Source organism: Marmota flaviventris, chromosome 17 (genome assembly GCF_047511675.1).
Source record: "Marmota flaviventris isolate mMarFla1 chromosome 17, mMarFla1.hap1, whole genome shotgun sequence".
In the NCBI taxonomy this organism is placed as follows: domain Eukaryota; kingdom Metazoa; phylum Chordata; class Mammalia; order Rodentia; family Sciuridae; genus Marmota; species Marmota flaviventris.
Window position 1 is genome coordinate 54,900,472 of NC_092514.1, and position 15,808 is coordinate 54,916,279.

The 15,808-nt window shown below is 57.3% G+C and overlaps 1 protein-coding gene across 1 annotated transcript in view; it reads right to left on the reverse strand.

Moving 5' to 3' along the window:
- The window catches only part of Srcin1 (SRC kinase signaling inhibitor 1), a 61,051-nt gene extending 45,732 nt beyond the window's left edge, over positions 1–15,319 (reverse strand). Inside the window, exon 1 of the mRNA XM_071603012.1 lies at positions 15,196–15,319. Coding sequence (XP_071459113.1) covers positions 15,196–15,319 — 124 coding nt within the window. The remainder of the gene's footprint in view (positions 1–15,195) is intronic.
- Positions 15,320–15,808: the final 489 nt, after the last annotated feature.

The following is a 15,808-nucleotide window of genomic DNA, read 5'->3' on the forward strand; positions in this document are numbered from 1 at the left end:
AGACAAGACCCCCCTCTTTCTAAAAGGGCCAACAAGTCAGAATTTCAGAGCTACAAACGCCCCCCTTCTTTATGCTCCTCCCTCCCACACACAGCAGGCAAAACTGTGGCATTACCAAAAATCACTGAATCTGAGGGTGAGAAAGCTCTGCTCAAACCCAGCTCTGCCACTAACTAGTTATGTGACCTTGAGGAGGTCAGGAACCTCTCTGAGCCTCAATCCTCCCATTTGTTAAAAAAAAAAATATCCATCATGGACAGGTATGCAGGTTGCACATTGCACAGGGCATCCGACCAAGGAAATGAGGGGAGGCCGGTTCCTTCCTGATCTCCCCCTGAGCTTCATTTGCTTTCACTCTGCTGTCAGAGTTGTATCATACTAGGACTGTGGGCTTTTGCATTTTAGCGTCTAATGAAGATTTGGCTAATTGGCTTCCTTGGAAAAAGAGGGGGTGGAGATGCGGAAAGGAGCATGTCACCCTCAGTCTGAAGCCTGAGTTGGAAAAGCTGGGAACAGCCCTGGCAGTGCCCACACGGTGCTGTGTTAACAAGCTAACTTCTGCCTGGCGTCTCCACTGCTCACCGCAGAGGGAAGGTGTCCTGTCAGCTCCGCATCTTGGAGAGGCAGCGGGAGGGAGGGAGGGGCCTGTCCTCCCGGCTTGCATGGACGCAGAGGACACCACAATGCCCTCTCCCCCAAGGGGCTCTCTGGCCCCAGGGGCTGCACCTGGAAGAGCAGGTGTGAGCCAAAGAGCCTCACTTACACCTTGAGAGCTACGGGGCAGAGTGCAGGGCCGGGAGAAGCACGTCTCCAGGGGGAGAAGCCACATCTGTCACTCCATCTGGGGTGGGGTGGGGTCCACGCTGTGTTCAAGGGCCTCATAAATATCGGGCAGAGGACCAAGTCTTGCAGACCCCTCAAAGTCCACCTCAAAGAGACCCCATCCTCCATGGGGCTCAGCCCTCCCTGGAAAGCCCTGTCCCTGTCCTGGGACCCCTGGAGAGCTCCCTCAGCCGCCTGAGCCACAGATGCCTGGGGCTTCTGGGCGCAGTGGCCCAGGCAGCTCGTCTGCTGCTCAGCTGCTGTCAGACCCGTGCCCACAGCACTCGCCCACCAACCAGGATGCCTCCCCTGCATCCTCCATCAACACGCAGAGGGACACACCAGGGCCCAGCCAGGACGGGGGTCATCGCCCTCCCCCACCACTCTGAGGCCATCTTAGACTTCAGGTGACAGGAGTCACCTGGGCCAACAGGGCACCTTATCCAGGCACACACACCAAGTGCACCCAAGTCCTCCAGAGAGGTTGCGGCCCAGCTGGGGCTCCCTCGTGTGTCCAGCTTGGGTGGAGGACAGTGGGGATGTCACGGAGGCACTTTCCTGGGGCCCTCGCCTACTTGGCCAAGTTCGGGGCTTCCTTGCTGAAGTGTTTCCATTCTGTCCTGAAACACAGGATGGTCCCAGGATGGGCCCGGGGACTTCAAGGACATCCCGCTTCTGACGGCTGCTTAAGCAACGCCAAAGCCAAAATTCTCCTCTGGGTCTGGGTGCCCCCGCCCTGGTTCCTCCTCTATAGCTTCCAGCTGAGGCTGAGGCTGAGGACAGGGCTGCCCCCGTGTCCATCACTCCCCTGTCCTGCCAGCAGCTGAGGGCCAGCAGCCAAGTCTGCAGCCCATTATGTGCTGTCCCTCGGGACGCCAAGGTTAGCATCCTGAGAGGCGCTGGAGGACGGGAGGAGGAGAGCCCCAAGTTCCCAGAAGGCAGGAGAAGGAGGAGGCAAGTCTCCCACCTGGCCACTGGGTCCAGGCAGACCTGGGAATTTGGGCCAGATCAGAAACCAGGGGAAGTTCCCTCTGTTATCTAACCTGAACACCCCCCACCGTAGTGGCAGAATGGAAGGTGGAGCGCAGGCTGGAAGGCAGGGACTAAACGGTGTGCTCTGCCCTCTGCTGAAGACTGGAGACCCCCAGTGCTCTCAGACTCAGCCACCTTGAGGAAAGGTCCTAACCTGCCCAGGGGTTAACTGGATGCCAGCAGGGAACCGACACCTCTCCACAAGCCCAGGACAGCCAGGAGTCGCGGGGCTCTCGGCTGCCAGGTGAGGCTGCCCTCCCATCGCACAGAAGAGAAGACTGAGGCTCAGGAAGGGCAGCTTGTCTGAAGCTGGAGTGGGTGAGTGAGCCTGACTTCAACCATGGTCTTCTTCCCCGACACCCCGCGGCCCCAAGGAAGATGCCGGTTCTGCCCTTGAGTCTGTCTTAGCTATAAGGACAGAACTTCTCATGTCACTGTCGGTCCCAGGCCCTGGGAAGGGACCATCCTGTCCCAGCAACACACAGCCCCTACCCAACCTCTTTAGGGAGATGAGGCTCAATGCTGGGGGAGGGCAGGCACCCAGCAGTCAGCTCCCTCCTGTGTCCTGGCCTCCAGAGCCTCGACCTTCTACCTGGCCTTGATTGGCAAGTCCCATGTTGTCACCACCCCTCTCTTTGGGTGGCCTTCAGAGCCGCTCTATGGGCCTGACAAGGTCTCAGGAGCCCAGCAGATGACTCCTTCCTGCTTTTTCTAGTAAGCTGCCTTTCCCAGACCCCTCTGCTCCCACACAGTGGCCAGGAACACGTCCAGGGCATGAGCAGCTGCTCCGCGGCTCCCAGACCAGCCTTCCCGGCCTCTGCTCCTGCCTCAGGCCTCCCCAGCCTTGGACCTCAGTGTCCAGCTTGATTCTCCTGCCGGAGACGGACGCCTTTCCCCACCACAGCAGCTAAAACTTAGAGCTCCTTGTAGGCTTTTCCATCTGCCACCCCCGCCCCGGCACCTGGGCTTGCTCATGTGACTAGAGGGACCGACTCTCGTCCCCTATGCCCCTCACAGCCCAGCAAGGCAGAACCAATATCCAGACACCAAAGGGTGAGTCTGGAAGTCTGAGTGAGTAGCTGCTTTGTCTATAATTCTCTGGCCAGTGGCCTGAGGCCCTGGATGACCTGTCCAACAGCCAGCCACCTCAGGGACAGGCCCTGCCACCATGAGGATAGAGAAGCCACAACCACATAAGAACTGATGCATATTAACCACACAGTACTTCCTCCTTGCTAACCTACTTCCTTCTCCCCACTGCTACCCTACTGACAGAAGGCCCCAGGCTTGGAAGGAGAAGCTCCCCTCCCCCAGCTGCTTGCCTGCACTGTGCCCCCTGTCTGCACCCCATGCTTGCGCAGTGGCTAATTCTGGCATCTCATCAGACAGTAATTATGGGGGAATCAGCAGCGCTGTCATCTCTGCAGCTCGGCACCTGTCACCACGCTGTCCCCAGGCTGTTGGTACAGGACCAGAGGCTGAGGAGGAGGGGTGGACTCAGGCGAGGGGCCCCTGCTCCCTTCCTGCCTCCTGGCCCTCACCTCCCAACCTTCCCACCTCGTGCGCAAGCAATGCACATCAGCTGAGTGGCCCTGGCCACCCAAGGGCTCCCTGTCACTTAGGGCAGACACAGATGTCATGTGTCACATGGACACACACCCATGACCAAACAGCAGGCAGAAGGACAAAGCAAGCCGAGGCTCAAGTCGAAGTCTGCCACCTCCCATGTGTGACCTTGAACAAGTCATTTGATCTGTTTCCTCAGTGGCAAAACGGGGAAATAATGCACAGGAAATAAGGTCGATCAGGTATCTCCTAGCCCAGTGCCTGGCCATTACAGTCACGTTGTCATTTAACAATCAGAACACATTCACCATGTGCCAGGCAGTGGCGGGGACAAGGTCGATGGCCACACTGTGGCCACCTTGGGGCTCAGGCATCTTGTTGGTTTGGGTGGTGTTTTGTTATTGTTGTTGTTTCTTTGGGTTTTAGTGTCTACAAGAAGCACACGTGCACCTCTCCTTGCCACAGTCCCCACTGTTCCCTGTGGTCCTCATCCACTGTCTTGCTCATGTCCTGCCCTCCAAGGCAGTGTGTTTGCTGCCTCCAAGAGCAAAAGCAAACCAGTAGGCAGCTGGAGAGGCTGAGGCAGGAGGATTGCAGGTTCGAGGCCAACCTCAGCAACTCAGTGAGATTTTTGTCTCTAAATAAAAAAATAAAAGGGCTGGGGGGGGCTGGAGCTGGGGCTCAGCGGTAGAGCGCTCGCCTAGCATGTGCGAGGCCCTGGGTTCATCCTCGGCACCATATAAAAATAAATAAATAAAGGTATTGTGTCCAATTGCAACTAAAAAAGGGGGGGGGGCTGGGGATGTGGCTCAGTGGTTAGCACCCTGGGTTCAATCCCCCATACAAAAAAAAAGGTAAACTAGCAGGCTGGATATATATAGAACCGACTGTTCAAGGCAGATCACAGGAAGAGATTAGACAGGGCTCTGGGGGCTCAGAGTGGGGAGACCAGAGGTGATGGGGGAAGGTGGCTGAGGGCGGGGCAGAAACAGGAGGGGATAAAGGAGGCAGCACAGTGCCCCCTGCTAAACTCTGCTTCATGATCTCAGATTCCCACATGGCCAGGCACACAGTAGGCAGTAGGTGTGGACTAATTGTTTGCTGAATGACTATGTGAGCAATACGTGGGCTGGGCATAGTCCTGGAAGAGGAGCCACAGGGCCAAGGCTAATGAAGCTGCTGAAGCCCGACCTGGTCCAGTAAAGACATCTCAGAAGGAGCAGGGTTGGGAGGAGAAGGTGGGCCTGAACCTGAGCCAGCTCTTAGTGGCAGTGATCACAGAGGAACCTCACTTGCAGGAAGAAGTGAGGCAAAGGCATCTTGTATGCAGCATGAGGGACTGGGGCTAGACCTAAGAAAGACTTCGGGAGGAAGGCAGGATGGAAGGAGAGGGCATAGGGCATAAGCTGCCCTGGAGCCTGGCAGTATCTGTCTGGCCTTAGACTATTACTTAGCCCTCTGCGTGGGCACCTCTGCCTCCTCCCCAGTGAAAGAGTCTACAGCCTGGAGCCCATGGTTCAGCTGTGATGGAGAATCCAGCCCAGGGCCCCAGGCGGCGCTCCACTCGGCTGGGCCTGGGCGTTAGCATTTTCCTGATGATCAGTGACTCTTCCAAAACTCCAGATGACTAAAGGAGCACCCACAGCCCACGGAGGAAGCTCGGGTCTCTTCTGAATGCAGGTCAACACTGCAGGTCAGCGAGGGGCTGAGCCCACTGTCTGCCCAGCGCGGTGGCGGCCTCTGCCCCAGACCACTCGCACCCCCACTGGGCTCTCTAACAATCCTCCCCCGGACGGTTCCAGAATGCATCCAGATCTCGTTCCACTCTGGGTGCAAAGCCAGGCTGGCATTGCTCCACCTTCTTATAGATGTAGAACCAGCCTGGAGGGTCCTGGGCCCCCTGTCCTCGAGGTATTCCAGAGGAGCGGGGAGAAGGAGAACGGGAGTGGGCCTCTGCTGGAGGCCCGGCCTCCTCCCAGCTCCCTGCCCGCAGCCCACCCCGTAGGCGGAGCCTTGGTGTAGGGAAGGCAGGTGGCCCTGAGACCCGGAGGGGCGGGGAGGACGGCTCCGCCCTCTCCCTCTCCAGCGGCGTCCAGGACCGGGGAGGGAGCGGCGTCCTTGCTCTTTTAGGAAAACGGTAATTTTAATTAAGAGGCAGACAAACGAGCGAGCGCTCTGCAGATTGTCTCAGAGCAAAGTTATTAAAAAGCTATCAAGGCGGCGGCAGCCACAGTGGCAAGGAGGGCGGCCTCCCCAGGCTGTCCGCCCGGGTTGGGGCTGAACCTCAGCTCAGAGCGGCAGAGGGCTGGAAGCTGGGGCCTGAGGACGCTCCAGGCAGGAGGGGGCAGGCAGCTCCCAGATAGTGCCCAGGACACCGACTGGCCACCTGAGCAGGGTGGGGTCAGGAAGGGAGCCAGCATCAGGCAGCCCTGCAGCAGGCCGGGTGCCCAGCACTGCTTTCCTTTACTCTTCTCAACAATCCCCCTGTTCCACAGGCAAGAACAATGAGGCTCAGAGAGGGAAAGCGGCTGGTCCCAGGCCACACAGCTGGGAGATGGCTTCAGTGGGGATGTGAATATCACTGATTCACTCTGCTCTGTGCTGTTGATCCCACACGGGCAGTGGGGGGCTCTCTCCCCATATCCCTCCCCAGCCTAGGTGCTAGATGCCCTCGAAAGCAGCCTCCGCAGTAGCCTAACAGTGCTGCCTGTAAATGCCAGGGTCGCCAGGCACTTGGAGCCACTTGGAGTCACTGCTTGCTTGGCGGAGTCACAACCAGAGGGACAGGTTGGGGGATACTCTACAGGGACATAAACAAAGGAGCTGCCAGCAGGAGGAGCAGGCACCAATATGGCAACAGTGGACATACGGTCACCTCCCTCAGGAGGTGACAGGTGCCCTGTAGTCAGCTGGCCGGGCCACAGCAGCTGCTCAGCTGAGCCCTGCATCACCTGTGCTCACCGGGGAAGCAAGGTATGGGGACCGTCTCTGTCTTGATCACCAGTGGCCTCTGAGCCTGGCCCGCGCTGCACAGAGAAGGTGGTTCGCGATTTGCCGCGTGAGCAAGGAGCCAGCGATCCGGCCGGTGAAAGGCGAGCCCAGGTCGGCTAGAGCCTGGCTAGCCCCTGTCAAGGTCGGAGGGCGCCCACCTCCATCTCCGCGGAGGCCTCTTGCCTGGATCCCTCTCCCCAGGTGTCCGCCCCTCCTGGGAGGATCAGCCAGTGCCTCTAGCCCGTTCCCAGCCCGCATTACAAGGAGGCTGTGCCGCCCGCACACACATGTACACGCCCACGTGCTGGCGCGCGCACACTCACATGCACACATAGACACAATTTCTGCCAGGCAAGGCGCCCTCCCCAGAGCTGGGTATCTGCTGTCCCCTCCCCTGGCAAAGGCCTTGGCCCACCAGGGACAGCCCCTCCCCCGTCGCGGGCCCTCCAGGCTGGGGAGGGGTCTGACTAAGGACGCGGGGCTCCCTCCTGCTTACTAACCTGGAGACTTTAAACAGAGGGAACACAGTCCTGGAGGCTTCCCTCCCGCCGCTCGCTGGAGCCCTGGGTGAGGGACAGGAAAGGAGGAGAGTCGTGAATGAGCGCCCAGACAGGCCCCTCGAGCAGCTGGGGAGAGCAGGGGCAGGGGCAGGGCTCTCAAAGTGGTAGGGCAGGGCTAGAGGCCCTGGAGGGACCAGGGACAAAGCAAGGCAGAGCCTTAGGAGCTGTCCCTTTGGGGTCACCAGGGTCTTGGGGGCAGCAGGATAGAGACTGGGTCTTGGAAGAAGAGCAGGGACTGAGGGGCAGAGATATCAGTGGAAGACAGACAGGAGGACAGACAGCAAGACAACACGGAAGACATGGGGTCCCCAGAATGGAGTCCCCAGGACAGACAGTCAATGAGCCAGGCCTGGTTCTTCTCCCAGAAACAGGGCAGACCTTTCTGGGGTGCCCATGCAAGATCCCAAGTGATAGCACCTTGGAAGGCCCATCGAAGGTCACCCCATCCTGGAAAGCCAGTGAGTTCTGGCTTTGGAAGAGCCTGTCATGGTGGCCCTATTGCCCACCCTCTCTCCAGCCCCAGAGGTCCCCATCTGCTCCACTCACCCCTAACCCTGAGGAAGTCCTCCTCAGCACACATGGAGGAGGCAGGCATCACACGCTGACAGACGCTCACACACTCACACTTCGATGGGCTGGGCAGAAAAACACACCTGGCCCAGACCCGCCTGAAGCCGCCCCCTAGCTCCTGCCCCACGCCCAACCTCCAACCATCAGGTTGGAGAGTCCCCCCAGTTGTCCATCCTGCCTTTCCCTCACCCTGCAGGAAGTCCTCTCTAAATCTGCTCTGTCTCCATGGGGCTGCAACACCTCTCTACTGCCTTCACCCAGGGCAGGCAGCACTAAGACCTTCCTGCCTGGGGACACTGTGGCCTGGGGACCCACTCCTCACAGCCCTCACTTGGCTGGCTCAGACCTATCCATACGCACATCACGTCTGGCTGCAAGCATTCCCAGAGCCCCCTGCCAATCTCATGGTTCCAATTTTCCCACCGATTACCCAACATGCGGACATCCCAGGGAGAAACAGCTGTCATACCCAGATGTTGGGACATTGACTGGGGAAGAAATCAAGAATGCTCACTGATGTCTCCAGCCCCAGAGGGCTTCCTGGGTGGGGATGGGGTCCAGGCTGGGAGGGGAGAGAAGCAGACAGACACAGGGGCACAGAAGACCAGTGGAGACTGCAGAGCCCCTTCTTCCTTCCTTCCTCTCACCAGCCTGAGTGGCAGCCCCAGAGGTCCAGACCCAGGTGGGCCAAGCTCAAGAGGTTTCCTCACACACGCCCCTTCCTCTGTGGAGGGTGGTCCCCCATTCAGTCATTCACAGTGATGAGGAGGAGGAACACCAGGAAATTACTATTTACTGAATGTTTATAATGGGCCAGCAACTCTGCCTATAATACCTCTTTGAATTCTGGGATGCAGCACTGGGAATAACCTCGAGTTACAGATGAGGAAACTGAACCTCACACAGGTGAAGCAACTTGCCCCAAACCACATAGCAAAGGAGTACTGGTGCTGGGAATCCCAGCCTTCATCTATCTGACTCCAGAGTCTGAGCTCATGGCCTAGAGCTAACCTGCCTCCCATCCATCCTCCTCATCTTTGGCTCTCATTCAGTGCCCTTTGGGAAGTTCTACCCAAAGTCTATTCTCTTTCCATTGCATGCTTCAGCATGAACTATCTCCTAAGGGCAATTAGGTGGAAGAGGAGATTTTCTTCAGTCTCTTTTTACCTTATTCTAAGAAAGGGAGGCAGATGATTCTAACTGGGGTGGCCAGATGGGCCAAGGGAATGATGAGCTGTCAGGGTCACAGAGGTGGGCCCAGGACTTCCTGAGCTTCATTCATCTTCAGTTGACTTCAGTCTGTCCAGAAACCCTTTTCTGCCCTGCCCTTCCCTCCTCCATCACAGAGGCAGCAGTGGAAAGCCCCTCAAAGGCCCCTTCTTGTTCTGCCAACCAGAAATCCTAGAGCACCCAGGCTGGAGAAGCCAGAATACCTGGGGGTCTACAGAGCAAGTGTCTGTATCAGTCCTAACAGTGCTCACTTTTCCTCTTAGCCCCAGCTTTCAACTTATAATGCCACTAGGGACAACAATTAGGGACTCCTCAGGCCAACATGTCCACCGGCTGGGGACAGAGTATGGAGGGCCAAGGAGAGGTGGCAGACAGGCCCAGAATGCATCTACAGGGATGTGTCGGCATGGTCACAACCAGCCAGTTGGGAGTGCCATTCTCCCTCAGGCAGGTATCTGGGGCACCGCCAAGGATACCAGCTGCATCTGCAATGATCAGGCACCCAGGGGCATGGAGGGGGCACAGGGCAAGTCCCTGTCTCCCTGGCCCCTGTCCCCGCCCTCAGCACAAACACCTCTAGCTGGGGCCTTTCTAAGGGGTCTCTGGGCCAGAGGCCTCTTGGTAGATGGAGTCTGAGGTCCCTGCTATGTTCCTGGGTCTGGGATTTCATCATGCTCTGTGGCTGGGATGGAAAGAAGCCAGTGTTCAGAGATGAGGATGTTTGCAGAGGTGAGAGTAGCAACATGGGGAAAAAATCCAACTCCTTTCCAGTTTTAAGAAACTCCATGCCGGGACATGCAGGCAACCAAGCCGGCTGTCTGACTATACGGAGAACCTGGGTTAGGTTGTTGGGGAGCTGAGCCACCAGCTGGACCAACCTAGAGAAGGAAAATGTGGACTGGATTATAGACTCTAGATGGAATGGAGTGGGCAAAGCCAGTTCATATAGGAGGAGGAAGACTGTGGGGTTATGCTTCAGGGGAGAGTTGAACCCTCTGGCCACTCCCTTACCCATCCACTAGACTGAAGGACAGATTAGGCAAGGTGAGTCTTCAGAACAGAAGGGGCTGTTATAAGACCCAAGTTGTGCGCATGCGCACACAGGCTCCCCCATATTCTCTTGGCCCAAATCTCCATTTCTCCTGGCTTAGCTAAAGCTGGGGAAAGGTTCTTCCCACACTTCGTGTGGCAAGTCATGTATTATCTCAGGAGAGAGGAGGTGGATAGACTCTGTGACGACTGGAAGGAGCTTCAAGTCCTTCTGGTCTACCCTTTCTACTTATACCAAGGACACTGGAGACCAGAGGTGGGCAATGAAGTCACCAGTGTCACCCAGCAGCAGGGTAGACAGGCAGCTCAGACACCGGGCCAATGCTAGCTAGTTCTTCACCTCTGCATCCTCTTCTCCAGCAACTCAGGACCCCTCTCCATCAAGGCCCCTATATTCTGCCAGTCACAATAGTAACACCCCTCTGGATGGCCAAAGGTTATCTGGAAAGTCATGCTAATCAGTCTTCTGGCCCTAGACACAACACCAGCCTACCTGAGCGCATAGATCTACCAGTGAAATGAAAATACCACTGAGCTCCCCACCTGAAAGGGGCCTCCCTTTATGGAAACTAGACGGGAAGTTTTTCTTCCTATCTAACCCCGATTCTTCCTGCTGCAGCAAAGGCCTATTTCCTCTCAAGCTGTCCTGTGCAGAGACAGGGGGAGGGAGAGAAGAGCAGATTTCCAGCCTCCAAACCCTTCTGTTTGCCCACTCCCAGCAGAGAGGATGAGGGCAGGGTGTCCCAGGGGGCTGGCCGTGAGCCTAGTGCATGTGTGGGGCCTGAAGGGGGGTAGGGGGAGCAGCAGTCCAAGTAGGGGAGAAACAGATCTTCTAGGAATTATTCCTCCACCTCCTCAGCCTCTGTCAAACCCGAAGACTCAGACTTAACGAGGGGGTTTCTCTGGGTTCATGAACACATCATTTATTGAGTATTTATTACGTCAGGCACTGCAATGGGTGTTTTTATGTTATTTCATTTACCCTTCACAAAATTCTATGAAACTAATTTGTCTCCTGGGACAGTCCTTTCCTAAGACTAACTTTGATCTTTCTTGCTGCATTTCCACTGGTTGTCCTCTTTGGTGGTGGAGGGCATTTTGTTCCTGTCTTCAGAGAGTCTCATCATTATTCGGGTGGCTCCACATTATCTTTTCCAGGCTGCCAACCTTTACTCCAGCCTTGTCCCATGTGACAGGTGATATGTGGGTGAAAGGGACCAAGGCCAGGATTGAAGGCTGGGATCCAGGGCACTGCCCAATGCCAGATATTGAGCACAAACCAGGTAGCCGCAGAGGAAGCCCTGGGGAAAGTCCCCACAAGATCAGGCTGGGCTGACACGTGGGAGCCAACCTGGAGCTAGCAGGCTGTCCTGCCCTGGTTGATGCCTGCAGCCCTCAGAAGGGCCTGGAACCTGCCTTTGGTACGGTAACTAGGAAGGGCCCAGAGAGGCTGTGAATGGCCTAGTCTTTCTTTCTTTCTTATTTTTCTTTGTCTGAATTTTTTTTTTTTAGTTGTAGATGAACACAATACCTTCATTTTATTTATTTATTTTTATGTGGTGCTGAAGATGGAACCCAGGGTCTCACACCTGCAAGGCAAGCACTCTACCACTGAGCTACAGCCCTAACCTAATCTTTCTTAATGACCATCTCTAAGGCCCATGTTCAGCCCACATTCCTGGAGCCCAGGGACCTGGGCAGAGGCACAACCTGGTCAGTCTCATCAGGGACTGTGGATGGGAGATGGAGCAGAGTGGGAGTTCTTGCACCTACGGAAGCTTCTGGCATCTGGAAAGCCAAAGGCATATGACCATGCTTCCCTGTTTGGACTTTTTAGGGCAGGACAGGGATTCCCTCCACCAAAGCCATACCTTGGCCTTAGCTCTAGCAAAGCTGGGATGCAGGGGCAGGGGCCCCTCTCCCCAGGGAATGCTCAGCCTCAGCTTCCACCCTCTAGGAAACTGGAGCCGAAGAAGCCTGGACCAATGGGCAAGGGGAGTCAGAATGGTGGGTGGGACTCCAGGCCGGTGTGGGTGGTGCCCTCCTTCTTCAAGCAGGCACTATTAATATATGCAAAGCATATGCAAATAACCCAGAAGAGAGACACAACATCGCCCGGAATGTCAGAAGAGACCTTGGAGATCATCCAGCCCACGCCCCCTCATTTCACAGGTGAGGAAAGAGTCCCCGGTGGGAAGGGACTTGCTCAAGGTCACACAGACACTTGGGTACCAAGGACGGATCAGAATTAGATTTTTCGATCTAGTCTAGGGCTCTTTCCGGGATTGGCCAATAGGTCGAAGGGGACCCAGGGCCTGGAGAGGACTCAGGCAGGCTTAGCGGAGACCCCTATGGGGGACTGAGTGGAGAGGCCTCTTGGGCCCCTCCTCCCCACCTCTGAGCCTGGAGGCAGACTGGTGGGTGTGTGGGGAACAGTGTACAAGGACAGCAGGATCCCTGGGGGACCAGAGGGTCAGAAACCAGGGGCTGGGGCTCTGGAGAGGGAAGCCTCAGGGTGACTGAAGTATCTGAGGCAGGGGAGGAAGAGCCCAATGTCAGGGCAAGGTGCCCGCTGTGCTGAGGGGAGGGGATGTGCCCTTGCTGCGTGTACACACACACACACACACACACACACACTCTCATCCCTAAGCGCACAGCGGCCCCCTTCTGCCTGGACACTGATAACAATAGCACCTGACAGACCAGCTAGGCCATCCCTTCGGAGGCTGCGCTGTGGCTGCTTTGCACACCACCCCCTTGGCTTCACAACCTTCCAGACAGTCCTAGAAAGCAGGAGGGAGAGGGAGGGAAGACAGGTAGAGGGAGAGGGAGCAGCCAGAGGGAGGAAGGGGGGACTTGAGAACTGGGAGAAAGGGAGCGCATGAAGGACAGAGCAGGAGAAACCGAGGGGCAGGGAGGGGAGACCAGGCAGAACATGGGGAGTCTGGGTGGCAGGGAGGAGAGCGGAGGGGTGGGGAAAGATGGGGGTGGGGCAGAGAGTAGAGGGGGGGCAGCAGATCAGAGAAGGGTGCCCAGGGACCTGAAGGACAATGCTAGAGCCCAGGTATGGGGACCAGGAGCCCTGGCAGTGAGCGCCTAGGCTATCTGGCAGAATTTGGGGACCAGGCCCCTGCCCCTCTGCCCACCTCCCCAGCTACTCCCTTGGCTGCCAGGAAATCAGTCCTCCCTCCTCTCCACCTCCCTCCCTCCTTCCCTCCCCGGGGGCCTTCGCAGCCAAATCCAAAGCCTTCATCTCCTCTTTTCAGAGCCTGGAATGAAAGAAGGGGAAGCGAGTGAGTGCAGCCCTCAAACCCGCTGACGGCCAGATTTTTATTATCTTTGCTCGAATGGGCCCTGGGAAGCCAACTAGGGATTCTTCAAAGAGCGTCTGAGTGCCTCATTGAAGCCGGCACCTGCATCAGCCCACCCACGGCAGGCTGCTGGGGTTTGGGGGGCACAACCTGTCCCCACCCCCCACCAGTGCTAGGAACCAGATCATAGGCTGCCAGCAGCCTCACGCTCTGCACCTTGTGCCCAGGTCAGAAAGCCAGGCTCAGTGGCCAGACCCGGGCCAGCTGGGCATCTAAGGCAGTTTCTGTCCCTCTCTGGGCCTTTCGGACACAAATAAAGGAAGAAAACAGATCTCCTTGCCAGGGCTTGGAGGAGATAAGTGCTTAGGATTCCTCGAAAGAGAAGCTTTTATGGCAAGCCCTGGAGCCTTCTCCTGGTACTTGCCCAGCACCCACAGGCTTCCTCCACTGCCCCGACCCCTCTTGGAAAGACTCCCTCCCAACACAGCTGCCTCTGCCTGTGCCCCAGGCCCACTATTCAGAAGGAAAGACACTATGACCTTTCTTTTCTCTAACCCTAAACACAGTTCCAGCAATTCAGATCTTCAACCCTGTCTTCCTTCTTTCTAATCCAGGTGGGGTGAAGTGGGGGCGCTACGCAGACCAGGTACATCAAAGAACCCAGCCCCTTCCCCCTCAGCGCTTCCAGCGCTGGCAGGGGTTTTGGCAGAGAATAGCAAGGTTGGCACTGGGTAGACAGCAGTGGTGCCACCCCCGCCCCCATCTCTGACCACACCATTGAGATCAATGCCCGCAGCCAAAGAAGGAATCAATGGTTCTAATTAAACCCTCTTTCCAGGGTGGGTCCCTGGCCAGGGAAAGAGAGAAGAGAGAACACCAGAGAGGCCCTGCATCCTGAAAAATACCTTAGACATCTTTGAGAAGCCTGAAGCTCTGCAGAAATCAGGCCATGAAGACCCCAGGCCCCTGCATTAGGCAAGAAGGCAAGTAGAGCGCTGGGGTGAACCTCTGGGATTGGGGTAAGCCTCCAAAAGGCGTATTCTAGGGACCCCTCCCCTTTCCTTTCCCTGCCTGACACCACAGTTGCTTCTTTCAGAAAGATCTCCAGAGCACAGATAGCAGGAACCAGAAGGGGGACCCACAGCATCTCCATTGGAGCCCTGAGGGTCATCGCAGAGAATCAGCCGCGGCAGAAAAGGCGGAAGGAGCAAGACTTGGGGGGTGCACTGGACAAAGACCCTCTTGTCCCTAGGCAGGGTGGCAGGAAGCCAGGGCAAAGCCTTTGCACTTGCTGCCAATGGTGCCTGGGTGCCAGGCAGTCTGGGTGGGGAGCTGGGGGGATATTATTCTTGGAGCCCCCTCCCCTTATCCCAGAGTCCTCACCCCCATTCCTTGCTTCTACACCAGACCACTAGCTAGGTCTCTGCCCCAGCAACTCTTACTTGCCTGAAACTCTCCTTCCTGTGATGCTTGCCCAGAGTGGCCCCAACATCAACCATAGCCAGCCAAACCCTAAACACGTACATCATAACTGACCCCACATACACACACATGCACAACCTCACCAGAAAACACAGCCAGCCCCCCTGCCACCTGTGATGACAGAGCCTTACATTTCACAGTGACAGTCTCTGTCAAATGCATCATCAATTTTTTAAGACCAGCCAGACGGGGAGCAAAGGGAATGAGAGAAACTGAGGCACAGAGTTAGACAGCAAAGCAGTTGGTTCAAGGTCACCCACACCAAGATTCCCAGAGTCCAGAAGGTATTCTAACCCCCCTAGAGTGCTCAACCCCCACCCAAAGGAACATTCAGACCCACAAATCTCAAGTCGGGTCAGCTTCCTTCACTCCCCACCCTCATCTGTTTCCTTTTCCCCCAAAACAGACAGAAGCTCCTATAGCTCCTTTGAAGAGCTTCAGACAGAAATCTCCAGCTCGAGGACCTCACTTCCCTCAAAGTTGGGGGCTGCAGGACCTCCTGGTCCTGCAGAATTTGAGGAGAGAGGCTGGAAAAGACGGTCCAGGACCCCCTCCTTGCCCACAGCCCTAATCCGGCTCACCTGGCTCCCCTCGGCCCCCAGCGTCCCTTGGTCCAGCCTCCTCCCTGGGAGCGCGGGCACTGCCCTCCGCGGTCCTCTCCCACCAGGCCAGGGCAAAGCGCCGGAGGCACTGCCAGGGCTGCATGGGGAGGCGTGGGGCTGGGGGCGCGTACCAGCAGCCGCACACGCCCCGCCGGGCCCTGCCAGCCTAGCTGCGGAGGCACCCGGCCGGCCCCCTCTGCTGCCACCAGCATCCTGCTGCCCCCACCGACAGGACTAGGAGCTGGCCCGGGAGCTTCTGACGTAGCAGGGGGGTGCGTGGGAGGGAAGGGGGGGCCACTGCGCGTCTTAGCCCCAGCCCCGCCCTCTGTTCCTGGGCCCACCCCAGTCCCTATCTCTTCATTCACCCTGGATGCCCTCCCCAGCTGGGGGCGCCCTCCCCTGCCCTCTGGCCTCTGCAGGGGGAGGGCTTAAGATCAAATAGCCCCTCCCCCAGCCCCTCCCTCTCGTGGGCCCTCCCAACCCGCCAGTCGAGCAGGGAGCAGGTCCCCAGTTTCTGCAACTGCTGCTGAGGCTCAGAGGTCTCCAGGGCTAGGGCCTCGAGGTGCAGGGGGGTGGGGGTGGAATCTGGGCT